General features: G+C 39.4%; 1 protein-coding gene across 6 annotated transcripts in view; it reads left to right on the forward strand.

Moving 5' to 3' along the window:
- Positions 1-26,464, forward strand: part of SPATA45 (spermatogenesis associated 45) — a 36,148-nt gene that overhangs the window by 6,030 nt on the left and 3,654 nt on the right. Inside the window, exons 2-6 of one of the 6 annotated variants that reach the window (XM_032862778.1) lie at positions 12,113-12,178; positions 14,860-14,929; positions 19,348-19,472; positions 22,055-22,142; positions 25,915-25,929. In XM_032862778.1, coding sequence (XP_032718669.1) covers positions 12,113-12,178; positions 14,860-14,929; positions 19,348-19,389 — 178 coding nt within the window. In that variant the 3' untranslated portion in view covers positions 19,390-19,472; positions 22,055-22,142; positions 25,915-25,929. Of the gene's footprint in view, positions 1-12,112; positions 12,179-14,494; positions 14,591-14,859; positions 14,930-16,878; positions 17,159-19,347; positions 19,473-22,054; positions 22,143-25,914; positions 26,230-26,464 lie in introns of those variants that run through there. The other 5 variants (XM_032862779.1, XM_032862781.1, XM_032862783.1 and 2 more) reach the window with 5 other exon arrangements.

Genomic DNA, 26,464 nt, shown 5'->3' on the forward strand with positions numbered 1-26,464 from the left:
TTCTTTGGAGAAGTATCTATTCATGTCTTCTGCCCATTTCCTGACTGGGCTATTTGTATTTTGGGTGTTGAGTTTGATAAGTGCTTTATAGATCTTTAATGATTTTCTTTTCTTTCTTTCTTTCTTTTTTTTTTTTTTTTAGATTTTATTTATTTAATTATTTGTCAGAGAGAGGAGAGAGAAGGAGAGACAGAGCACAGCAGGGAGAGTGGCAGACAGAGGGAGAGCAGGCTTCCCACTGCAAGGAGCCACATGCGGGACTCGAACCCAGAATCCTGGGATCACCACCCGAGCTGAAGACAGACACTTAACCAACTGAGCCACAGAGGCATCCCAAGTGCTTTATAGATCTTGAATACTAGCCCTTTATCTGACATGTCGTTTGAAATATCTTCTCCCATTTCGTAGGTTGCCTTTTAGTTTTGTTGACTATTTCCTTTGCTGTGCAAAAGCTTTTTATCTTGAAGTCCCAATAGTTCATTTTTGCTTTTGTTTCCCTTTCTTTTGGAGACGTGTCTAGCAAGAATTTGCTGTGGCTGAGGTTGAAGAGGTTGCTGCCTGTGTTCTCCTCTAAGATTTTGATGGATTCCTGTCTCACATTTAGGTCTTTCATCCATTTTGAGCATATCTTTGTGTATGGTGTAAGAAAATGGTCCAGTTTCATTCTTCTACATGTGGTTATCCAATTTTCCCAATACCAGTTGTTGAAAAGACTCTCCTTTTTTCATTGGATGTTCTTTCCTGCTTTGTTGAAGATTAGTTGACCATAGAGTTGAGGGTCCATTTCTGGGTTCTCTATTCTGTTCCACTTATCTACTTGTTGGTTTTTGTGCCAGTACCATACTGTCTTGTTGATCACAGCTTTGTAATAGAGCTTGAAGTCAGGCATTGTGAAGCCACCAGCTTTGTTTTTCTTTTTCATCAGTCCCTGGCTATTCGGGGTCCTTTCTAGTTCCATACCAATTTTAGGACTAATTGTTCCTGTTCTGTGAAAAATGTCAATGGTATTTTGATAGAAATTGCATTGAATGTATATATTGCTCTGGGCAGCATAGACATTTTAACAATATTTATTCTTCTAATCCATGAGCATGGAATGCTTTTCCATTCTTTGTGTCTTCCTCAATTTCTTTCGTAAGTGGTTTATAGTTTCTAGAGTACAGACCCTTTACCTCTTTGGTTAGGCTTATTCCTAGGTATCTTATGGTTTTTGGTGCAAATGTACATGGGATCGACTCCTTAATTTCTGATTCTTCTGTGTTAGTGTATAGAAATGTTCTGATTCTTTATTGTTAGTGTATATGTATCCAACTCATTTCTTTTTTTTAAATTTAAATTCAATTAACCAACATACAATATGAGTTTCAGACTCTGTGCTCATCTTATCATGTGCCCTCCTTAATGCCCATCATCCAATTACCCCATCCCTCCAAAATGTAACTGCTTTCTGTGTATTAATTTTATATCCTGCCATGTTGCTGAATTCCTGTATGACTTCTAGCACTTTTGTGGTGGAATCTTTGGGGTTTTCCACATAAAGTGTCATGTCATCTGCAAAGAGAGAGACTTTGACTTCTTCTTTGCCACTTTGAATGCCTTTTATTTCTTTTTGTTGTCTCAGTGCTGAGACTGGGACTTCTAGTACTATGATGAACAACAGTGGTGAGAGTGGGCATCCCTGACCTTAGGGGAAAAACTCACAGGTTTTCCCTTTTGAGAATGATATTCACTGTGGGTTTTTTGTAGATGGCTTTTATGATACTGAGGTATATTCCCTTTATCCCTATACTGTGGAGGGTTTTAATCAAGAAAGATTGCTATTTTGTCAAATACTTTTTCTGCATCAATTGAGAGAATCTTATAGTTCTTCTCCTTTTTTTTCTTTTTTTTTTTTTTTTAAGATTTTATTTATTTATTTGACAGAGATCACAAGTAGATGGAGAGGCAGGCAGAGAGAGAGAGAGGGAAGCAGGCTCCCTGCTGAGCAGAGAGCCCGATGCGGGACTCGATCCCAGGACCCTGAGATCATGACCTGAGCCGAAGGCAGCGGCTTAACCCACTGAGCCACCCAGGCGCCCCTCCTTTTTTTTTCTTAATGTGATGTATCATGTTGATTGATTTGCAAATATTGAACCACCATTGAAGCCCAGGAATAAATTCCACTTGGTCGTGGTGAATAATCCTTTTAATGTACTGTTGGATCCTATTGGCTATTATCTTGGTGAGAATTTTGGCATCCATGTTCATCAGTGATATTGGTCTGTAATTCTCCTTTCTGGTGGGGTCTTTGTCTGGTTTTGGGTTCAAGGTAATGCTGGTCTCATAGAACGAGTCTGGACGTTTTCCTTTCATTTCTAATTTTTTTTTTTTAAACAGTTTCAGAAGAATAGGTATTAGTTCTTTAAATGTTTAGTAGATGGGGCACCTGGGTGGCTCGATGGGTTAAGCCGCTGCCTTCGGCTTAAATGTTTAGTAGAAATCCTCTGGGAAGCCTCCCAGCCCTGGGCTCTTATTTGTTGGAGATGTTTGATTACTGCTTCAATTTCCTTGCTGGTTATGGGTCTATTCAGGTTTTCTATTTCTTCCTGTTTCCGTTTTGGTAATTTATAGGCTTCTAGAAATGCATCAGTTTCTTCCAGATTGCCTATTTTGTTGGCATATAGTTGCTCATAGAATGTTCTTAAAATTGTTTGTATATCCTTGGTGTTAGTCATGATCTCTCCTCTTTCATTCATGATTTTATTAATTTGCGTCCTTTCTACTTTCTTTTTGATAAGTCTAGTTAGACATTTATCAATCTTATTCTTTCAAAGGACCAGCTTCTAGTTTCATTGATCTGTTCCGCTGTTCTTTTGGTTTCTTTTCCATTGATTTCTGCTCTAATCTTTATTATTTCTCTTCTCTTGTTAGGTTTAGGTTTTATTTGCTATTCTTTCTCCAGCTCCTTTAGGTGGAGGTTAGCTTGTGTGTTTAAGACTTTCCTAATTTTTTGAGAAAGGCTTGTATTGATGTGTACTTCCCTCTTGGGAATGCCTTTGCTGTATCCGGGAGGTTTTGAACAATTGTGTTTTCATTTTCATTTGTTTACATGAATTTTTTAAACTTTTCTTTAATTTCCTAGTTGACCCATTCATTCTTTAGTAGGATGCTTTTTAACCTCCAAGTATTTGAGTTCCTTCCAAATTTCCTCTTGGGATTGAGTTCCATTTCCAAAGCATTGTGGTCTAAAAATATGCAGGGAATAATTCCAGTCTTTGGTACTTGGTGAGACCTGATTTGTGACCCACTATACAGTCTACTCTGGAGAATGTTCCATGTGCACTTGAGAAGAATGTGTATTCTGTTGCTTTAGATTGGAGTGGTCTGTATATATCTGTGAAGTCCATCTGGTCCAGTGTGTCATTCAAAGCCCTTGTTTCCTTGTTGATCTCCTGCTTAGGTTATCTGTCCATTGCTGTGAATGGGTGTTAAAGTCTCCAATATTATTGTATTATTATCAATGTGTTTCTTCAATTTTATTATTAATTGGTTTATATAATTGGCTGCTCCCAAGTTAGGAGCATAAATATTTAAATTGTTAGAACTTCTTGTTGGATAGACCCTGTAAGTATGATATAGTGTCTCTCTTCAATCCTTGCTAGAGTCTTTGGTTTAAAATCCAATTTGTTTGATATAAGGATTGCTATCCCAGCTTTTCTTGGATGTCCATTAAAATGATTAATTGTCCTCCACTCCCCTCACTTTTCAACCTGGAGGTGACTTTGGGTCTAAAATTAGTCTCTTATAGACAGCATATTGATGGGTCTTGCTTTTTATATCCAGTCTGATACGCTGTGTCTTTTTTTTTTTTTTAAGATTTTATTTATTTATTTGACAGATAAAGATCACAAGTAGGCAGAGAGGCAGGCAGAGAGAGAGAGGAGGAAGCAGGCTCCCCGCTGAGCAGAGAGCCCTATGTGGGGCTCGATCCCAGGACCCTGGGACCATGACCTGAGCCGAAGACAGAGGCTTTAACCCACTGAGCCACCCAGGCGTCCACCCTGTGTCTTTTGATTGGAGCATTTAACCCATTTACATTCTGAATAACTATTGAAAGATATAAATTTAGTGCCACTGCACTATCTGTAAAGTCACTGTTTCTGTATATTGTCTCTATTCCTTTGTGGTATATGTTCCTTTTAGGCTCTCTCTTTGTTTACAGGATCCCCTTTAATATTTCTTGCAGGGCTGGTTTAGTGATCACAAATTCTTTTAGTTTCTGTTTGTCCTGGAAGCTCTTAATCTCTCCCATTCTGAATGACTGCCTTGCTGGATAAAGTATTCTTAGCTGCATGTTTTTCTCATTTAGTATCCTGAATATATCACACCAGCCCTTTCTGGCCTGCCAGGTCTCTGTGGATAGGTCTGCTGCCAGTCTAATGTTCCTACCCTTCAGCTTGTTTCAGGCTACCCTCAGGATTTTCTCTTTGTCTCTGGAATTGGCAAGCTTCATTGTTATTTGTTGAGGTGTTGATCTATTTTTATTGATTTCGAGTGGGGGCTCTCTCTACCTCCTGGACTTGAATGCCTGTTTCCTTCTGCAGATTAGGTTAGTTCTCAGCTGTGATTTACTCAAATATACCTTGTGTCCCTCTCTCTCTTTCTTCTTCCTCTGGGACCCAATTCTAATACTGTTTTTATTTTATTTTTTGTTTTTGTTTGGTTTTGTTTTTTAAAGATTTTATTTATTTGACAGAGAGAAACACAGCGAGAGAGGGAACAGAAGCAGCGGGAGTTGGAGAGGGAGAAGCAGGCTTTCCACCGAGTGGGGAGCCCGATGCAGGGCTTGATCCCAGGACCCTGGGATCATGACCCGAGCCAAAGGTAGACACCCAATGACTGAGCCACCCAGGTGCCCCTAATATTGTTTCATTTTATGGTATTGCTGATTTCCTGAAGCCTCCCCTCACGGTCCATTGTTTTTCCTCTCTTTTCCTCAGCTTCCTTGCTTTTCATCAACTTGTCTCCTGTGTCAATGACTCTCTCTTCTGCCTCATTTACCCTAACTGTTAGACCATCCATTTTAGACTGCATCTCAGTTAAAGCATTTTTTAATTTCAGCTTGATTAGATTTTATTTCTGCACTAAAAGATTCTCTAGTGTATTCCATGCTTTTCTCAAGCCCAGCTAGTAACCTTATAATCGTTATTCTGAATTCAATTTCTGACATTTTACTTATATCCATATCAATTAGATCTTTGGAAGAGAGTATTACCTCTGGTTCTTTCTTTTGCTGTGAACATCTCCTTCTAATCATTTTGTCCAGACAAGAATAGATGACAAAGAGTACAAAGTCAAAAATATCAACCACAACCCCAGCGAAATACACACTAGACAAATCTGAAGAGGTCAGAACCAAAAAAGAAAGGGAAAAAAAATAAAAAGTAAAAAAGAGAGAATATAATCTCACAGGTGGACAAAAAAGGGTGATCCACTTTGTCCTGGGTGTATTTTGGTCTGTTTGTTAGAAGACACTAAATCCCAAAATTATAAAGAAAGAAAAACTTTTATATATATATGTATGTGTGTATATATCCATATCTATATATGTCTATGTCTAATTTACATATAATTGAATACAGTGAAAGGGAGCCAAAAATTAAGAGTATATATATAAAATATAAATGTAAAAAATGAAAGTTTAAAAAGTCTTAAAAACAGAATTGATAAATAAGAAACTAGTTAAATAGGGAAAAAAAGGAAAAAGAAAAAACATTTTGAACTGAAAGACTAAAGACTCATGAGAAAAAGCCCTTGAATTCTACCTATGACTTTCCTCTAGCACAGGAGTTTTTCAGTCCGGAGTGATCAGTAAACGGATCTTTGCCTGATGTTCCTGCTGGTCTTCTGGGGGACCCACCTGCTGCACTGACTCTCTGGTGTCTTTTCCTGGGTGGAGTTGCATTGCCCCTTGCCGGGCTGCTTTGGATTTCTCTATGTGGCTTTTGTTCCCTGAAGGTCCCCCCCAACAGCTGTAGAGGATTTTTTTTAAAAAGTGAAAGTGGTGGCACCCCATCTCCAGTCCCAGAAGTGAATGATTGCTGCCCCCTCTCTTCAGTGCCTCTCAGGGAAAGGCAGTCAGTCCCTTTTGTGTGAACCACGCCGCAGGCCTGTGGTGCATATCCGCAGGGATCCTCCCAGGTAGGGGAGCAGGGTCTTACTGGGGTCCAGGGGGTCACAAGGCCTCTACTCGGGAAGCTGTTGCCTGATCCTACACACACCTGCGCTGCTCCTCTGGAAGGAGCTGGGTCTCCCAGGGGTTGTTGCTTGCTGGCCCCTGCTTGGAGAGTGGTCTCCTGATCACGTCCGAGTTCCTGGTTTATGGCCACCCCTAGCTGAGAGGCCACTGTGGGCCTCACTAATTGTAGCCGGTTTCCTCACTCTAATGCTTGGGAACTCTGTGACACTCAGGCCCCCCTGTTCTTTCTGTGGCCCTGGGGATCCTAAGACCACACTGTCGCACCGAGGATTCCTCCCCACTTCGCCACCTGAGTACCTTTCAGGCAGGGACGTCTCTCACAGGAGCAGACAGATCTCTAAGAGTTCCAATTTTGCACTCTGGGGCTATAGCACTTTCCAGTAGCCGGCTTACAGAGGCTCTCACCTCCCGCCATTTAATTTCTGATATATCCCCTCCGATTCACATCTCTGCACCCCCACCTTGCAAAAAGTGGTCACTTTTCTATTTACAGAATTGCAGCAATTCTTTTCTTAGATCCGGTTGAGTTCACAGGTGTTCAGACTGATTTGACAGATAACTAGCTGAATTCAAGAGTCCGGATGAAACGCGGGTTCCCTGTTCTTTTGCCATCTTCCCTTTCCCTCCTAAACATGCTTTAAATTCAATTTCACATATTTGGCCATGATTGTGCATGCCTGGTATTTTATCTTATAACCTTAGTGTAGGAATGAAGTAAGACCTTGGTAAGGTTTGAAGTGAATAGCTATCAGGGAGGGGAAAATTTCCCCTTACTCTCTTAGTTCAGAATAGTAAAATATTAAGACAACATAAGACAGATTAAGAGGAGAAAACATTAATTAATGTACACATGGGGAATCCACGTAAACATAAGAGATTTCAAAGACAGACAAACTGAGGTATATATGTCATCCTGAATTAAGGAGAAGTGGGTAGGGGTCTAGTAATTCAAAAGAAAGGAAGTAATTCACAGGAAGATGAAACAGAGCAAATGTCTGGTGAACAGATGTTTTCTGGACCATACAGAAATAATGGGACACAGGAATTTTAGCAAGTAAACTTAGCGAGGTTCCTCCCTCTTTACCACACCTAGTCCATGTTATAATGTAGTTGTCAATGGTGATTGTTCCCTTTCTGGAGCAGGTCCTCTACCTAAACTCTTCTAGAAAGTTAGGGGTATGAAAATGAGTAAAAAGGAAACCTCAGGGTGCCTGGGTGGCTCAGTTGGTTGAGCGACTGCCTTCGGCTTGGGTCGTGATCCTGGAGTCCCAGGATCAAGTCCCTCATCAGGCTCCCTGCTCAGCGGGGAGTCTGCTTCTTCCTCTAACCCTCCCCCTTCTCATTCTCTCTCTCCCTCTCTCTCAAATAAATAAATAAAATCTTAAAAAAAAAGAAAAAAAGAAACCTCATTTTAAATGGAGTCTCGAAGCTCTCATGGGGGTGGCGGAGGGGTGGGGAGCTCTCTCACATCCTTGCAGCCTGCATAACCAGTAGGGAAAAAAGAAGAAAAGAATCACCTTGACAAGGGAGGACATCTTCCACCTAGGTATTTATCTCTTGGTTTTAAGACAAAGAAGAAAAGATCCCTCTGTGCCCCAGCAACAACACACTAATTACTGCTTCCAGCCAGTTAGAGACCTCCACAACCCCAAACTCTATTTCTTCTCCAATGAACTTTTGTTCAAAACAACCCTCCCCAATCTCCTTCTAAAACCTAATAAAAGCTAACCTTCCCTTCGTTTCTTTGGACTTGCCTAGGGTTCACCATAGCTTGCTTGCCCTGAATTGCAATTCCTCTGCTATTTCCAAATAAAGTAACTGGCCATTTTATTTGTAAGGTTGACAGAGGGAAGGTCAAAGGTTCTTCCTGTGCCTTTTAGGTCTTGATTGTTTTTAACTTAAATTAATCCACATTCCAAAGCAGCACATCCTGGGGTGGCCTGCCCTGAACCTCAACAGCTTCTTCCTCTAAGACTTTCTTAGAAGTTTCACATATTAAATACTGAGCTGGTGGTTGTGGAGAGTTAGTAGCTGAGTGGCAAGAAATTCATAAAGGGAGGAAACAACATAAATTAGAATAAGGATAAACAATAGAACAGGGGCACCTGGTTGTCTCAGTGGGTTAAGCCTCTGCCTTTGGCTCAGGTCATGATCTCAAGGTCCTAGGATCGAGCCCCGCATCGGGCTCTCTGCTCAGCAGGGAGCCTGCTTCCCCCTCTCTCTCTGCTGCTCTGCCTACTTGTGATATTTCTCTCTGTCAAATAAATAAATAAAATCTTTAAAAAAAAATAGAAAAGAACAAATTGAAGCACATTACCCATACCCCCATTAGACCTGTCTCCTACTCCTGGGAGTAGGTTGGTCCCATATAGTGGGTAAACTTAATTTATCTGAAGAAAATTACTAATCCTTTCTTTTAACAGATTTGTTAGACATAGAAGTGACATTTTTCACCCATGATTACAAATTCCTTCCTGTTGAGCTAAAGAAACACAGTTTGGGTTGGCAGTTTTCACTCCCCTACAGTCCTCCTTTAAAATTCCCCCAAGAAGTTTCATTGTCCAGAAGTTGAACTGGTAGATTGTTTCATCTCATCGAACTAACTAGCCTCTTTGTCCTGACAATAGGTCAGTTGAGTTCAATTCATTTCAGGAGGTTATCTTGCAGACGGCCTACCAAAGCTAGGCCTGTATGGTACAAACAATCAGGTGTTAAGTAAGAGGCATTTCTGTGGAGCAAAGAAAAGCAACTGTTAATGGTTGGAGTAAATTTTAAACCTGTCTCTGAGTTCTGAGGGTAGCCAGTTGAAAGGATTTCTAGATGTCCACCTCGAAGCATTTCTAGACGGAGTGAGGGCAGACATGGGTAATCTGATAGACTTTCCTTGTTTGCAGTTTGGGTGTCTCTGGTCATTTCTCTGAATGGCCCTCACACCAATGGGCAACAAGGATTGTCCATACATGAACTGTTGTGGTGATTCTCTTGAAGTTTATATGTCAAGTTGTCCAACTTCAGTTTGCATGGCTTTGGGAAAAGCACAGTTTTAGTTCTTAATGATTCTAAGACAAGATGGTAGGAGAAAAATTGGAAATGTGAGTTTGGAGATTTGTAGCTAGAAGACTTTAGGATCCAGTCCAGTTTATAATGAATAATATTAGCTTCTAATATCCACAAAGCTTTGTTATTGAAACATAATTTTTCTCTTTATAAATACTGTCATCTCTATAAAAGATAGTCAAATTAAGACTAATCTGTTTGCAAAATAAGTCTACTTTGAATAAACTTGGCCTGATTATTTACATAAAGGCAGCAAGAGTAGCAACTGATCATTTGGGGTCCTTTGAATCCTTTGAATTTGCTTGCTGGAACTATTCATCTTTTTAATTTATTTATTAATAATAATACTTAGATTGCTTCTGAAAATTTCATGAGACATTAAAGCAGTTAGCCATCATCTTAAGTTACTTACTTTTTGCTGACAAATTTGGTAACAAAGATAACATGATCTTGTTTGACTTTTAGTAAACCAAAGTAGAAAAGTATCGTACTTAATGCCAGTAACTCAAAAGACACATCTCTCTCTATATATAGTTTTTAGCATCCGCATCATACTTTTTTCCTCTTTTTTAACTGAAGTGTAATTAACATAAAATGTTATATTAGTTTCAGGCGTACAATGTAGTGAGTTGACAATTTTATATATTGCTCAGTGCTCATCACAGTAAGTGTACCCTTAATCCCCTTCACCAATTTCACCCATCCCCCCACTTACCTTTCCTCTGGTAGCCATCAGTTTTCTGTATTTAAGAGGCTGTGTTTTTGGGGGCACCTGGGTGGCTCAGTGGGTTAAAGCCTCTGCCTTCGGCTCGGGTCATGGTCCCAGGGTCCTGGGATCGAGCCCCGCATCGGACTCTCTGCTCGGCAGGGAGACTGCTTCCTTCTCTCTCTGCCTGCCTCTCCGCCTACTTCTGATTTCTGTCTGTCAAATAAATAATCTTAAAAAAAAAAAAAAGAGGCTGTGTTTTTGTTTGTCTCTTTTTTTCTGTTTGTTCATTTGTTTTGTTTCTTAACTTCCACATATGAGTGAACTCATATGATATTTGTCTCTGTCTGACTGACTTACTCCACTGAGTGTCATACCCTCTAGGTCCATCCATGTCATTGCAAATGGCAAAAAAATTCCTTTTGTGGCTGAGTAATATTCCACTGCATATATTGTATGTTATTTAATATTCCATTCTATGTATAAAACATATATATCACATCTTCTTTATCCATTCATCTGTGGATGGACACTTGGGTTGCCTCCGTATCTTTGCTATTGTAAATAATATTGCAGTAAATATAGGGGTGCATATATATGTTCAAATTAGTGTTTTTATTTTCTTTGGGTAAATACCCAGTAGTGTGATTCCTGGATCATATGTTGGTTCTATTTTTAATTTTTTGACCAACTTCCATACTGTTTCCACAGTGGCTGCATCAGTTTACATTCCCACCAACGGTATATGAAGGGTCTTTTCTCTTCACATCTCACCAGCACTTGTTCTTTCTCATATTTTTGATTTGAGCCATTCTGACAAGGTGAGGTAATATCTCATTGTAGTTTTGATTTGCATTTCACTAATGAGTGATGTTGAACATGTTTTCATGTGTCTATTGGCTGTCTGTATTTCTTATATTAATTAAACCAACAAATTTAAGCTTAGTTTTTATTTACTGAAAATTTTCCTAGATCACATGAACTTGAAAAAACGGTTAGTTTCTATTCTATTTTTTGAGATTTAGAAATGCTTGAATGTGTAATAAGTGCTTAATTTTAGGCTAATCAAATAGAGCTCTCTTACAAGTTAATTTTGGTAATACTATCTGGAGGTAGAAAAATATCATATTTATAGTGTATAAAACAGGTTTTTATAGCTTTCCATTTTTAAATTTTAGCATGAAACAGGTATAAAAATACAAAACTCACTAGTTTGTTAGTTAAGTTTATCTGCTTGGATAGCTAAAGCTTTTTACTGGTAATATTTGTAGAGAAGGCACGTGATTTATATTTGTCCTTGACAAGTAATCTTATAGAAGCTGTGGAGCACTTCGTGTTCTTTACAAGGTCCCTAACCCTGTCCCCCATTTAGTCTTAGGGTTGGCGTTGTTTCAGATGCCTCCTAGGTATTTATATTGCAAATACAAGGTAAGATTCATATCTTGAAAGGACATAGAAAGAATGTAAGTTCCCCAAGAAAGACTTTGGTTTTTGAAGGCCAATAATTTTGCAAGCCTTATGAGAAAAATAAGGGGAAGTTTTAGAACTGGTGAGAAGCAATAGATGGACTTTGCATTGCCTCTAGAGCTGCATTTTTTTATTTAGTAAGGATTGGTAATATAAGGATAATTGCTCTTCATTTTTTCCCCCAAGGAATTGGGTTGGAGTATAAATGATAACCAGGGGTTGATCTGCGCATCCAATTACATTAGCTCCCGCTTGCTTTATTTTTCTGGATTGTTAAAAAGAAAACCATAGGCCCAAAATGGTGTTACGTAGGTTAAGTCCCCAAGTCAGTAAACCAAGGCTTAATACCTAACCTGACAGCAGTTTCAATGTTCCAGAATCTTTAACCAGTCAACACGGGAATTTCCCGGTCAGCACTAGGAAGTTTACTTAGGAGGGTGACCTTGCCTAAAACAATGGATTCTTTGCTAATAATTTCCTTTTTTCAACTCCCTCTCTCCCTTTAAAAGCCTTTTACCTTTTCTGTAGCCCTTTGGAGCTCCCCTCTACTTGCTAAATGGGGCTCTGCCTGATTTATGAATCGATTAAATGAAGCCAGTTATACCTTCAAAAATTTCCTCAGTTGAATTTTTGTTAGTCAACAGATTTGGTGGCAGTGATGGGATCCAAAGTGAACTTGTGGCAGCGTCTGGGGACAACAAGAAAAACAGGTGTGGTATCCGAGAATACTTTGAGTTGACTTTCTCACATTTCCAAGAGCTATGGATAAGTCCCTGTTGATTCTGAGCTCTGCTCTTTGTGTGTTTAAGATCCCTGTCTAATTGGCTTTCTTTTACTGGGCAGGTCAGCTTGAGCTGACATGATTATGCCTGGAGCCAACTGAGCTGGCATAGTTGCATTATGCCTGGAGCCAGCTGGAGCCCAGTTGAGTTGGCTACTCTGCCAACAAGAGCTGACAGGTCAGCCTAGAGCTCAGGAGAGCTGGCAGTTTTGCTTATAGCGTGACTCAGCTGGAGAAAGGTCTCCCCAGAGCCAAGGCCCTAACCTTTCAGGCCATAGGTCCCCCCGGGGAAAAACCTTAGCAAGGTTCCATGGGAATTGATGGTATGTGCACAGGCCCTTCTTGTGGTCAAGATGAAGAAACATCTATCTCTGGGTAACTACCAATACTTTAAGGTGCACATGTTTGTTTGTCTTGTTTGGTGGAGATAAAGGCTACTGCTAGAGGGGATCTCAGAGGCCAAAAAGCCACAAAAACTGTGGGCATGGGTCAACCATTTAAAGGCTGCTAGAGCTCTAGGCACCTCAAGAAGACTCCAGTGATAGGATAAGTAGGTCACAGAATGGGTTAAACTGAGACTAGGTCACCTGCCAACCTCAAGAAAATTTCAGCGCAGTGAGGTAAACTGTCAAACACAATCCCCAAATCCAGTGGCATGTTCCTTTTAATTATTAGTTCGGTTCTAAGAAACCCAAAGCCTTAGCTAATGGGATCTTTGGATCCTAGGGTCAAGTGTGCCACCTTTCAGCATATCTTATGTCTAAGAACTATAGCCCTGGAAGTTGTAGATATGTAGCAAAAACAGCAAATCTTACTAAGCCTGTTTCGTATTCTGAGGAACTTCGATCAGTAACCATCAGGTTGAGGACCCCAAAATAAGCGTGGACCAAAATGTCAGTTAACCAACTTAAAAAAGTACTGGTGTAACAGAGTTCATCATTGCTTACTTATTAGCTTTCACTAGAAATTAAGGTTTCTAAGAGCTAAAAAATTCTAACAAGAGAAACATACTCCATGCAAAAGAAGTAAGATGTGTATTTTTGGTTAAAATAAATAAGAGGGATAGGGTGGCTGGGTGATGGACATTGGGGTGGGTATGTGCTATGGTGAGTGCTATGAAATGTGTAAGCCTGATGATTCACACACCTGTACCCCTAGGGCAAATAATACATTATATGTTAATAAAAATAATTTTATTTTTTTTTATTTTTTTTTTTTAATTTTTATTTATTTATTAGACAGAGAGGTCACAAGTAGGCAGAGAGGCAGAGAGAGAGAGAGGGGAAGCAGGCTCCCCGCTGAGCAGAGAGCTTGATGTGGGGCTCGATCCCAGGACCCTGAGATCATGACCTGAGCCGAAGGCAGAGGCGTAACCCACTGAGCCACCCAGGTGCCCCAATAAAAATAATTTTAAAAAAATAATAAATAAGAGGGATGGGAATACATTTTAGCTGAGGGAGAAGAAAGTAATTCTGTCCGAAGTGAGGCTGGTTATTTTAAGATGGAAACCTCAGGACAAAATCTGAATGTAAAAAAGAAAGTTGCCAGAGGTTTATGAAAAAGGAATCCTTGGAAAGGAATTTATGGGTGGTCAGGACTAAGATTAAAATGAGTACGTTTTAATATCAAAAGTAAGTTGGTACAAAATTAAAATTTGGTTTTCTCTACGTTAAAAGGATAAAGAGTTTTTTTGGTTTTGTTTTGTTTGTAGACTTTTGGTCTGCTTAAGTTTTTTTGACCTGGACCATTCCAAAAGATTTACTGAACTAAGTAGGCTCATTTGATGTGTCAAATTATGTAGGAAGCATTGCCAAATTAGAAGTTATACTAAGTTTTCTTTATGTTGTATTTGTAAGATTTGGGCACATGTGACAAGTACATTCTGCTTCTACAAACAATGGCTCCTCACAGAGAGACTCTTCCCATCCTGATGTCCTTGTAACATAGCAACAGTCCCCTCCTGAATCTGCGAAATTGAACAATGGTTGTAAATTAAACAGTCAGGGCTATGGGAAAACCAAGACAGCTGCTGGGTTTTTCCCAGGTCCCTGGCAAATCCCATTTTTTTGGAGGGGGGTTTGCATTCCTTTACCCACCATGAGGCATTTAAGATGACTCAAACTATAGACGTTGATGGGGAGACTTGTATAAAATTGCAAGAACAGTCCATGAGCAATGTGCGACTTGTCAGGTCCATAATCCTAAAAAAATTGGTTTTGTCTCCAGAGGCCTCAGTTATCTTCCCTTTGGACCCTCCGAGCACCTACAGCTGGACTTCATTCATCTGCCACTTCATCTGGGCGATCAATATGTTCTTGTTACTCTTTGTATGTTTTTCCAGGTGGGTTAAAGCCTCTCCCCATGGCAAGTCTGATGCCTTTACAATGGGTTTAAAAAAACAAAAACTGTTTAAAAAATGTACTTCCCACTTGGGGTACACCTATGATCTCTAATGATCGGGGCATCCACTTCACTGGGCAAATCACACCAGCCTTAACGAAAACCTTGCAAGCTTCTTAAAATTCTACCACTGTACTACTTTCTGCTGACCTGGTTGTCTCATGAAAGCATGACGAGCTGCTGTAAGTCTCTAATGTCTATCATCCACAGGTTAAAGAAGGCTCCCTGGTTTCCCAATTCAAAGGATTCTGTTGGTCACAGTTTAGAGACTGATGATGAGGTATTCTGAAAATATGAGAAATTGTCCTGGAAATACAGTTTCCTTATGTAAATACTGAATGTCAGGAAGTGAATTTAGCAAAAGTGCCCAGGGAGAGCAACAGGGCTTGCTTCGCTATGCTTACAATTCAACTCCTCCTACTTCCCAGGGCTCGGAATCAAGCTCTGCCGGTTTCAGGCATTCCTGTACCAGGTCCTTTGTGCACATATCCTGGACCTCCAGGGCAAAGAATTCATGTCCCCAGGACAGCAGCAGATCTTTTAAATTATAAAATCCTTTTACTTCTGCCCTTGGAGTGATATGAAAATGTTGGGGTTCAGTAGTGAACAGTCAAGAAAGAAATCTTGAGGTGTCTTTGGTGCAAAAGGGGTGGTTTTATGAAAGCTCGGGAACAGGACTAGCATGCAGAGAGAGCAGCACTGGGGTCATGAGGAGTGGCTGATCGTAACTCTCAAGCTGGGAGGGGGTGTAGGGATGGTGAAGTCTCTAAGGAATTTGGGGGCAAGGTTTCCAGCACCTTGAGGGGCTTGCTGTTGTTAGGACAAGGTCATTTACTACTGTCTAGTAAAACCTTAGTCGTGAGACCCTTCAGGTGTATATCAGTGGGCCATATGCTTGGAGGATGATTTCTAACATGTATCTTGGGGTTGGGGGGAGAGATAAAGGAAGTTTCCAAAGGGATTTCCATATGTTAAAGAAGACCAATAGGATCCGCAGTTTGTGCTAATGCTAAGCTAAGGCTGCCTTTTGCCCTGATCAAAGTATTAAGGAGGCAGTTGAGTCCCTAGAGGAATGTGGGTCACTCTCAAGGACTTGTCAATGGGCTGTAAGTCGGAAGGAAATTTAATTTTTTCTTTTGCCTTTGTTCTCTACATCCTACCAAATTTAGAGATGAGTTAGAAAGATTAGTGGTTATTTACAACCCCACTCACAGAGACCTAGACCAGCTATGAAGGGGGGGTTCTTCCTACCCAGGATTATAGGATGGTGAGGAGACAAGCTAGATGGTCCCTGGAGAAAACCCCCTCACAGAGGAAGCGGATGGTCTGAGCCTTTCCCAGGCTGTCCTGCACATATACCAGGAAACAGCTCAGCTGGAGGCTCGCATGGGAGCTCTGTTAGAGGTGTTCTCCCTCAAAGTAAATTGGTCTGAGTTTGAACCATGTACTTAGAAAGAAGAGCGCATAAAAGCCTTTGTTGCATGTTTTATATAAACTTTTCAAAGGCAGACTTTATTAAATCCAGAAGCCCTGGGACATAGAAACCTTTAATTTCTGCTTTAGTGGGATATTTTCTCCCTGATATCAAATAACAAATCCACATGGTCGGTTGGTCAGGGCAGCCACTAGGCATAAAAACGGAGGCAGCTACTTAATTCTTTGAAAAGAGCAGGAAAGCAGGATTAAAAAAGAACTCATAGCAACAATTCTTGCTTTGCAACTTGAGTCTTTGGAAAGGTGAGAGCGTGACTGAGAGTAATTCAAGGCCCATTCAGAGTTCTCCCTGTTCGCCTCCAGGCAATCATAGATATTGCAAGAATCCAGGTCACTGGAAGAGAAATTGTCCTGTACTTATGAAAAAGTAAAGTTTAAGAAGCAATGTCCCTAAGCCCCATCACCCTGAGAGAATTTGTTTTTCTCCTGAGGGACAATTTGCCCTTAAATGACAGTGGCATCCAGGCCTCAGTCACACCCCAAAGCCCACCATTAACTTTTAAAATAGAGGATCAGGAATGGGATTTTTTTTTTAAGATTTTATTTATTTATGTGACAGACAGAGATCACAAGTAGGCAGAGAGGCAGGCAGAGAGAGAGGGGGAAGCAGGCTCCCCACTGAGCAGAGAGCCAGATTCCGGGCTTGATCCCAGGACCCTGAGATCATGACCTGAGCCAAAGGAGAGGCTTAACCCACTGAGCCACCCAGGCCCCCCAGGAATGGGATTTTTAAATTGACACTCATGTGACTTTCTCTACCATCTGCTCAGAGGATTTATCTCTACCTGTCACCTCTGATTTTAATCAGGGGATAATCAAACCAAGCAGGGAGCTCTTATAGATTCCCTCATCCTCCTAAAGGCACTGACTGAATGAGGCCATAAAGCCTCCACATTTAAACTGCAGTGGGTGCAAACAACTGTTCACTACGTAGGACAGGAGAGATCTCAGGGCATTGGAAAGCTGGCTCCAAAACACCTGGAGTCACTTTTGTTCATCCCTCTCCCCCAGACAAGTAAGTGGCTATTATGTACATTTTGGGGGGTAGTTGGCTACTGCAGCCAATGGATTCCTGATTCTGTAGACTTTGTTAAACCTCTGTATGCTCTTCTCCCAGAGACCACCCCAGAGCCCATTTCCTGGCCTTCAGAGACATTACCATCCTTTAAAGCCTGGGAATTAATATTGTCAACACCCCAGCCCTAGGCTTACCTAATTTTAACAAACCTTTACATCGATACTGCCTTAAAATAATGGCATTGCTACAAGCATTCTAGGACAGCTTTTGCCTCTCAGATACAACCTATAGCATATTTCTCATGCCAGTTATACCCTATAGCATTGGGTATGCCTTCATGCTTATGTGCATTGATTGATTGGAGTTCAAAATAATGCTCATGCTAAAACATTACATCCTGTGGTGGCCTACCCTAAACTCATGGTAGCAAGCCAGAGTAAATCCAGGGAGATGGGAATAGGATACCTTAACATGGAGCCTGAACTCTCTCCTGGGAGAGTAACCTCTGAGTGAGAGAAAAATCGTTGGCTTAAGAATTACTCAAATTGGCTTTCTTATGTGACAAATAATTGCATTGTAAAATAATGATGGAGAATTACTCTTGGATACAACACACATAACTTTCTGAATTAATAATCTATCTAACCAATGTACATTTTAGAAAAACTCATAACGCTCAGGGTAAGGCTCAGGGTAGGCTACTCCAAAATATGCTATGTTGGCATCTTGATTATTTTGAATTAAAGTTACTTAAGAAACAGCCAGTGCAAAAAGGAGAGATACACTGACTCTCCTTAGTCCCCAGAGAGCAAGAAACTAACCTCCCATGTGAAAGGTACCCTCCCTGTATCAGAAGGTAGAGAGACATCCTTATCATCACAGATAGAGAATTTAGGGTGACGAAGCCTATATAAACAAACCTTGTTACTTTTATTAACTGACAGCTCCCATCCGAATTCTGTTTAGAATTCCTTACTAGTTGAAGTTCCCAAACATAAGTTTTCTTTATCCTGTCAATTCCTCACTAATTTATTGTTTCTCTGTTAAAAAAAAAAGCTGCCTGCCTTAGCCATATCTGTAGGACCTCTGTATATACAAATTAGATTGATTCTTTCCTGTTATCTGTCTCATGTTAATTTAATTCTTATACCAGCCAGAAAAAGCTTGAGGGTAGAGAAAAATTTCTCCTCCCCAACATTTGCTTTATATACTTTATGGTTTCCAAGTCCCTTCATGTGTTATCTCATTTAATCCTCACAATAGCTCTGTAGTGATAGAAGCCCATTTCACAGCTAAGGACACTGAAGCCCACAGAGGGAGAAATCTTCCTCCAGCTTGCACTGTAAGAGGGTTTGAATATAGCTCCTGGCCCTCAGATGCCAGAGTTGTGCCCAACAAATTAGGTCTCTTAGAAGCCTTTTGGATTATCTGGGAACTTTGCTAAAAAACAAAAAGCCAGCAGTGGCAAAATACCTTCTCATCCTCAGCAACCACCTGCATTAGCCTCAAGAGTTTTCTTGTTTGTTTGTTTGTTTGTTTGTTTGTTTTACCCCAGTCTCAGCAGAGTCAGGTGGTCTTTTTTTGCCTACCCTTCCTATAGTTCCTTAGGGAATTCATTTCTCTGGCATTGTGAACTGCTTTCTTCAGTACCAATCTTATTTCTTCTATCACAAAGTCCTGTAAAGAGAGAAAGAAATTATGACTTTTGTATTTCTGAAGACCTGTTTTTGTGGGAGGCTTCCTCTTCTGAGAAAAAATGATAAATGAATAAAATAATTCCCAAGTAAAATATGAGGTTAAAAAAATCAGTAAGAATAGCTATGATTTACTAAATACCTACCTTAGACCTTTAAACTCTAAGCTTCGTGGGGGTAGGTACCCATTTGTCCTCACTACCCAGAACAATACCAAGCACCGAGTACATGTTCAAGAAATATCAGTACATGTAATAAATCAATAGCAGGCACAATGTAAAAATGTATTTCTCATTTAATTTACATGCATATCTCATTTAATTCCAGCCCCATCCTGCCTCCTACCACCCACACACAAACATGCAACTTCACGAAATTGATATCTTTATCTCAGATGAAGAAACTGATATTAAGAGAGATTGAGTAATTTATTCAAGGATATATAGCTGATAAGTAAACGGTCTCTCTAACTCTAACGTTTCTCTTAATTAGGGTTCTTTGAATAGAACAACATTGGAATGGCTTAGATCATAATGTTCCATCACCAGGGTAACGTTCCAGTAGGCTGATGCAAACCAGTGGACTTCAAATAGGCTTCCGGTTGCTGTACAGTAAAGGTAATTTATGATAACATACCTGTAGGAACAGTAGTATATTTTCTCTATTTGCACTGTTGGTTCTTGTTATTGCAGTAGTTATGCTCTATAAAGTGGCCCCAAACACTGAATGATCAAATATTCAGTCACTGTTCCTAGGGGAAAAAGAGGGTTAGATTCTTGTGAGCCTCTGGTCATAACATTTTTGTCAACCAATCAATATGTAACCTTATTTTAGGTATGTATCTGTTTAAAGACACAGTATTTAATACATACTGTTGATTCATTAACATTGAACTCACAACCAAAAGCACTATAAGTCACACCTGAACAAAGTTTATCTAACACATATAAGGCTCATTATAGCCTTCTCGCTGTTCAGAGCACCAGACAACACTTTGGCACTCAACTGGGGTAGGGGAGCATCCTAAAATATAATGACACTGAATACATGAGGAAAAGGACACTTGTTTATAGTATGAGAGCTGAAGCAAGAAGGCAGAGTGTTCCCTTGTTGGACCTTAGCTGGGAATATGCACCTCAAGGAGACTAAAATTTTTGCTGCTCTGCAAATTTCTGGGAATGAGAATGAAAATGTCACAAGTATTGATTTTGAGATAACAAATTTTTATGAGTAGACACATTTGCTAATATGGAATTCATGAATAATGAAGATATTCTCTCTGTGTATGCTTAATATTTTCAAAACCCTTTCCTTAATTTTTGTGGGCTTTTTAAGATTTTGTTTTTTTTTAAAGTTATCTCTACACCCATTGTGGGGCTTGAACTTACAACCCTGAGATCAAGAGTCACGTGCTCCATCAACTGAACCAGCCAGGCGCCACTCAAAGCCCTTTAAAAAACCATAGGTTAGGCACATTACTTATCGCCATTTATTTTATTTTTTTAAAGATTTTATTTATTTATTTGACAGAGAGACCACACGCAGGCAGAGCCAGGCCCCCTGCCGAACAGAGAGCCCTATACGGGACTTGATCCCAGGACCCCGAGACCACGACCTGAGCCAAAGGCAGAGGCTCAACCCACTGAGCCACCCAGGTGCCCACTTATCACCATTTAAAAGACTAAAACTGGGTGAATAAATCATAGAAATCATCCTGTTACTATATCATACACAGAGTCAGTTTCATAGGCATGTGACCTCTGCACTAACACAGGGATCCTATGCTTAAAAGAGCTCCACACTTGCTTTAATGCTCTACTATTGCCATCTTGAAATTTTCAGTAAGGAGCCCTACAATTTCATTTTTCACTAGGCCCCACAAATTACGTAGCTGATTCTGGCTACATAGCAAGTAAACAGATCAATAACTAGAGGGACAAACAAAACAAAACAAAACATAACTGGAGGGACAAGAAATACTATTTCTCCAATTGCCCAAATCCTTTATTTCACAGTGCCTAACTGATGTATTAAAGTTACCATTTGGAGCATCTGGGTGGCTCTGCTGGTTAAGCTTCTGACTCTTGGTTTCAGCTCAGGTCATGATCTCAGGGTTGTGAGATCAAGCCCCTCGTCAGGCTCTGAGCTCTGTGGGGAGTCTGCTTGAGATTCTCTCTCTCCCTCTCCCTCTGCTCCTGCCCCTGCTTGTGCTATCTCTCAAATAAATAAACAAATCTTTAAAAAAGGTTACCATTTATTAAGGATTGGCTATATTAGGTCATTTAATCCTTGTGACACTCTGAGAGTTGGGTATTATTTCCACTTAACATTTAAGGAAACTGAGTGCCCAGAGAAGGTGACTTAACTAAGGTCATACAGTTATTTTGTGTGTCATATAAAAATGTACCTTGTTTTCTTTTCCTTTAGTCATGTCCCAATTTTATTTCATCCCCTAGAGAGGATAACAGTAGAAGTGTTAGAAGGGATATAATTCACAAAGTCTAAATTCTGACAAACTAGTATCTCTAGTAAAAGTAAGTTGAAACTGATGACAAAAAATAATGTATTTAAACTATTTAAGTAAAACCATATTTTGTTTCCACTACACTGGATAATTAATTGGTGATTGGAATAGAGTTAGGCTTATTGAGGCCAATTCAGTTCTTTAGTGTTAATTGAGTACGTAAAATATTCTGTCTTCTTTCAGTTTAAACTTGCTAGATCCAAAGTTGAAAAGGCATCTTTTCTCTTTTCATGTCTGCAACTGACATCTTGTCTAAAGAGAAAGTTTACTTAAATCATTTGAGTACCAAGTGTTCATTTTCTGCTAGGTTGTATATTTTCTTTTATGTTTGTGAGCAAAGATTACTGGATTTATACATTTAAGAAGGTCAGTTGTTCATTGCTTTTTATTGGGTTACTACATTATATGAGCTTGAACTCCAATTTTACTGTGAAAGATATGCTTAATACCAAGGGTTTTCCAGGGAGTCAGGAAACAGAAATGGAAAATGGAAATGCTATGCCTGCCAGAGGTGGCAAAATGAAACTGTAGTTCAAGAAAAAATTGTTTTCTTCTATCCTTTACCTTAAAAAAAATTATATTATTAAAATTCCTAGGAACAAAATAAGGATAGGAGATGTAGATCCCTTCTGACATGTTGGATTAGAGGAAAATAGATTTCTTTGTTTTTCCCAGTTCTAAAATTTTGGGAACAGATCTAAGCTCAACCTTCACCGCGGAGCCAAGCCCAGTCAGACCTTTAAGCCAGAAGCCAAGTTCTCAGGTGAGCCCAGCCCAGCTCAATCCACTACTGAGCATGAGAATAAATGTTTATTGTTGTATGCTGTTGAGTTTCACAGCATTCCTATGGCATTATCTGCCTGAGACAATTCTTTACCATCTTGCATTAAATTCTAGTCTTCCTTGGGCTTTGGACAGGGGGAGGGGGTAAAGGGTTCAAATTCCATTCTCCCTTAAACCATTTCCTTTTGTTCAGGGACTATCTTCTGCAAGTACAAATACATGTAAGATTTATGTGTTAGCCAGAGAATGTTGAAATACGCCTCTTCTCCTTTTGTGTATCCAGGAATGACCAACTGATGACTCTGATGGGTTTCCTAAAACAGTGTTTGTGTGATTTTTGTGCTTCAATACATTTCAAAGTGTACTGTTCGAAGTGTAAACAACCTACAAGTCTAACAATAAATGGACTAATCAAATATATTATTTTAATTCCATGTGAAAGACTACCACACTGTCTTAAAATATTTCATTTTTATTATGAATGACCTGTATGTGATGGCATGAAAAATTCTCATGATATCATAGTAAGTGAATAGGAGTCAATATTTATAAGTAATATACTTTTCATTCATTCAAAAAATATTTATTAGGGGCGCCTGGGTGGCTCAGTGGGTTAAAGCCTCTGCCTTCAGCTCAGGTCATGATCCCAGAGTCCTGGGATCGAGCCCCGCATCCGGGCTCTCTGCTTGGCCGGGAGCCTGCTTCCTCCTCTCTCTCTGCCTGCTTTTCTGCCTACTTATGATCTGTCTGTCAAATAAATAAAAATAAAATCTTAAAAAAATAATATGTTCCTTTTTTATAACTGAGTAGTATCCATTGTGTGGATATACCATAATTTATCCATTCAGCTGTTGATGGACATTTGGGTTGGTAGAACTTCTTGGCTCATAAAAATAAAGCTGTGATGAACATTCATATCTAAATTTTCTTGTGTACAGATAGTTTCTTCATACACTTGTATAGAGACTTTCACTTTTGTTGGGTAAATACTAGGAGTAGAACATAGGGCAGACATATGTTTAACTTTTTAACTACTGCACTGTTTTCCAAAGTAGTTGTACCACTCTACATCCTAACCATTAGTGTCCGAGAGTTCCAGTTCCTCCACATCTTCATCACTTGATTTGGTCAATCTTTTCAATTTCAGCCATTCTAATGATAGGCAGTATCTCACTGCAGTATTGATTTACATCTCCCTAATAATCAATGAGACTGAGCATCTCTTTGTGTGCTGACTTACCATCTGTATAACTTCTTTACCACATTGAAAATATAATTTCTCTGTTTTGTGGCTTCTATTGTTCCTTTTTGAGAGGTCAGCTGTTAGTTCAACTGTCCTTTTATTTTCTCATGACTTTTAAGATTTCCTTTTAATTTTTTTCAAATTCCACTTTAAGCATGGATTTAACAAAAAAAAAATCTTGAGTGTTTTTCTTTGAGCTTCTTGAGTCTATGAAGTGGTATCATTTGTCAGTTCTGAATATTTCTCAAACATCTTTTTATGTCTTGTCTTTGCCTCACTTTTGTCCTCTGGATTTCCCATTTCATGTAGGTTTGACCTCCTCACTGTGTCCTCCACATATTTTGCTTTTTCATACCTTTTGTCTTTTTTGTCCTTCTATGCTGCATTCAGGATAATGGCTTCTGATTTATTCCCCGGGCCTCTAATTATCTCTTCATCTGAATCCATATTTGCTGCTAAGCCTATATTAAATGTTGCTTAATAACATTTTTTTATTTCTAGAAATTCTTTTTGGCTTCTTGTTTCCTGAACATAGCTGCAAACTTATTTTCTTGTTTTTTTAGATGTTGTATGTGTAATTGTTCTATAATTCATCTGATGCTTCTCACATATGTAGATTTCATGGTTTTGTTGCTGCTGTTCTCACTTTATGATGCCTCATCTACCTTTGTGCTTGACTGGTTATCCTTGGCTGTGTGCTATTTGTTGTCTTTGAAAGTTGGGGAGTCCCAGATGGCAAGGGTGAAATTCTTCCAGAAAAGACTTGAGTTTGCTTCTGTCAGTTACTTGGATGTCTTCCCAGCCTGGAACCCCCTTAGCTAAATTTTTGCTACCACCTTGCTCCTCAGCTTGCTATTTCTTACCCCATTCTTGTTTTCCACTTTGGTATTTCTTGCAACTGCCCTAGTTGTGAATTTGGGTTGAAAATCCATGTGAGAGTCAGGAAGCACTTACAACTTTTCATGGAGGGGTTTTCCCCCAGAGCTACACTTAATGCTAAAGCAACATTCTTCCAGCAAGTACGTGATGGAATGTGAGTTTACTGTGTCTTCACTCTCACCCTCAGGGGGTAACCCTTTGGACGCCAACTTACTATGGAAAAGGTCTACTTTAGACTCTCCACTATGCATAGGCTTGGGCTTTGATTTTTCTGTCCCTTGTCCTCTAGGCTAGCAAAATGACTTCTTTAACCTCCAGGATCAGAAGATGTCCTCAGGCAAGCGCAGGTTCTGTCTACCTCTCTACGTCCTTGTTCTTGCTTTCCTTCATTTTGGACCTGCTATTTTCTAACTCTCTTATCATTTCATTATTAACAAATTAAAAAAAAAAAAACTTTCCCCAGAATTTTTAGTAGTTTTCACTGGGATTTATGTCTAAATAATGTAGTCTACCATAGTCACTTAAGAGAAAGTTCTGTTCATCTATATAAAATGTTAATGTGAGATTTTTTTTAATGTCTGAGAGGAGCCTTTGTAAAAAGGACCATTTATAGTTACTTGGATTTCAAATTAAAGTTGATTTTATATGTATGTGTGTATATATATATATATATATATATATATATATTTTAAGATTTTATTTATTTGACTGAGAGATACACAGCAAGAGAGGGAATGCAAGCAGTGGGAGAGGGAGAAGCAGGGTTCCCAGTAAACAGGGATCCTGAGATTGACATCTGGATTCAATCTCGGGACCCTGGGATCATGACCTGAATGGAAGGCGCTGAAATTAATGTTCAGTTAACCCAAATTGAGAAGACTGAACACCTTTAAGTAATCAGTCCACTTACAAACTTATTTAATACTTTAAATATTTAAATATTTTGAACTTCTTTTGTAAATTTAACATATTTGATTTTTAAGTATTTCACGTGTCTGAAAAGACAAATTGATAGACCTAAGAAGCAAAATCTTCCTAAATATTTAACAATACTTCAAGATTTTAAGTTTCTGTTCTGCCATAGTCCATTTAATGTCTCTTTCTGTACTTTTTATAATAAGATCCCTTTGGATATTTATTGGGAAAGAAACATCCAAAATGTTAATTTGGTTGTCTCTGGATCAAGAGTGATTTTAGCTTGTCTACCTTATGCTTTTCTGCATTCTCTTAATTTTCTACAATTAATATGTTTTATTTTATAATGAAAAGAAACAAGAGTCCCTTAAAGCAAGAATCAACACATAGTATTTGTTTCAAAACCGAAATATATTCTTTTACTGCAATCCTCTTTTCCCCCCTTTTTTTATGTATTTAAATTCAATTAGCCAACATATGGTACCTCATTAATTTTTTATGTAGTTCAATGTAAAATCCTCTTTTCACGATGATTTTCCGCTGAAGAAACATCAAACAAAAAAAAGACCTTCGGAAACAATAATAAAATGGAGTGAGATGTGGGGTGAGGGGTGCAGTGGGGGTGGTATTTTCCAGGAGGGGAAGGAGGAACCGACTATGAGTATTGGCTGCGAGGTCAAGCAGTCACTGATAGTACTTTGTCCTTTGTTTGCAGGACAGTAAGAATCACTTGATGTTTAGTTTGTCAGCATAATGACTTCCAAGAGAAGAACCAGTGAAATAATTAGAAAGCTCAAAGAAGGCAAACGCTGTCTCCTGGAGGAGATAAATGAAAAGCGTGAATCCGACTGCCTTGTGGAAAGAAGCAATCAAGTCAGTTTACTGAGAGTTCAAAAGAGGCATTTCAGTGGTGCATACACGTCTTCTACTCACACCCAAATCAAAGAATCTGTTCCTGATAGTGGCAGGAGCTCCTGGGTCACACTGAGTCTCCTTGTTCACACGGAGAAAAAGCACTTTCCCCCAAAAAGTAAGTTGTTACGGTAGGATTCCCGCTCAGTTGACGGGGGCTTATTTATAAGTAAACTTGTGGAGAGTTTCTGGGGTTGAGAGAGTTTCAGGAAGTATCGTTCTGGGATAGTTTAAAGGAAATCTGTCTGAAGTAAAAAAACATCAGTAAAGGAGATTAGTTGATATAAGATCTACTCTAGACCAGAGATTGTCAGTTTCTTGTGCTTAGAGAATCCCAAGCTCTGTCTCCAGAC

This window comes from Lontra canadensis, unplaced genomic scaffold, assembly GCF_010015895.1.
Source record: "Lontra canadensis isolate GAN:19392208 unplaced genomic scaffold, GSC_riverotter_1.0 scaffold24, whole genome shotgun sequence".
Classification (NCBI taxonomy): domain Eukaryota; kingdom Metazoa; phylum Chordata; class Mammalia; order Carnivora; family Mustelidae; genus Lontra; species Lontra canadensis.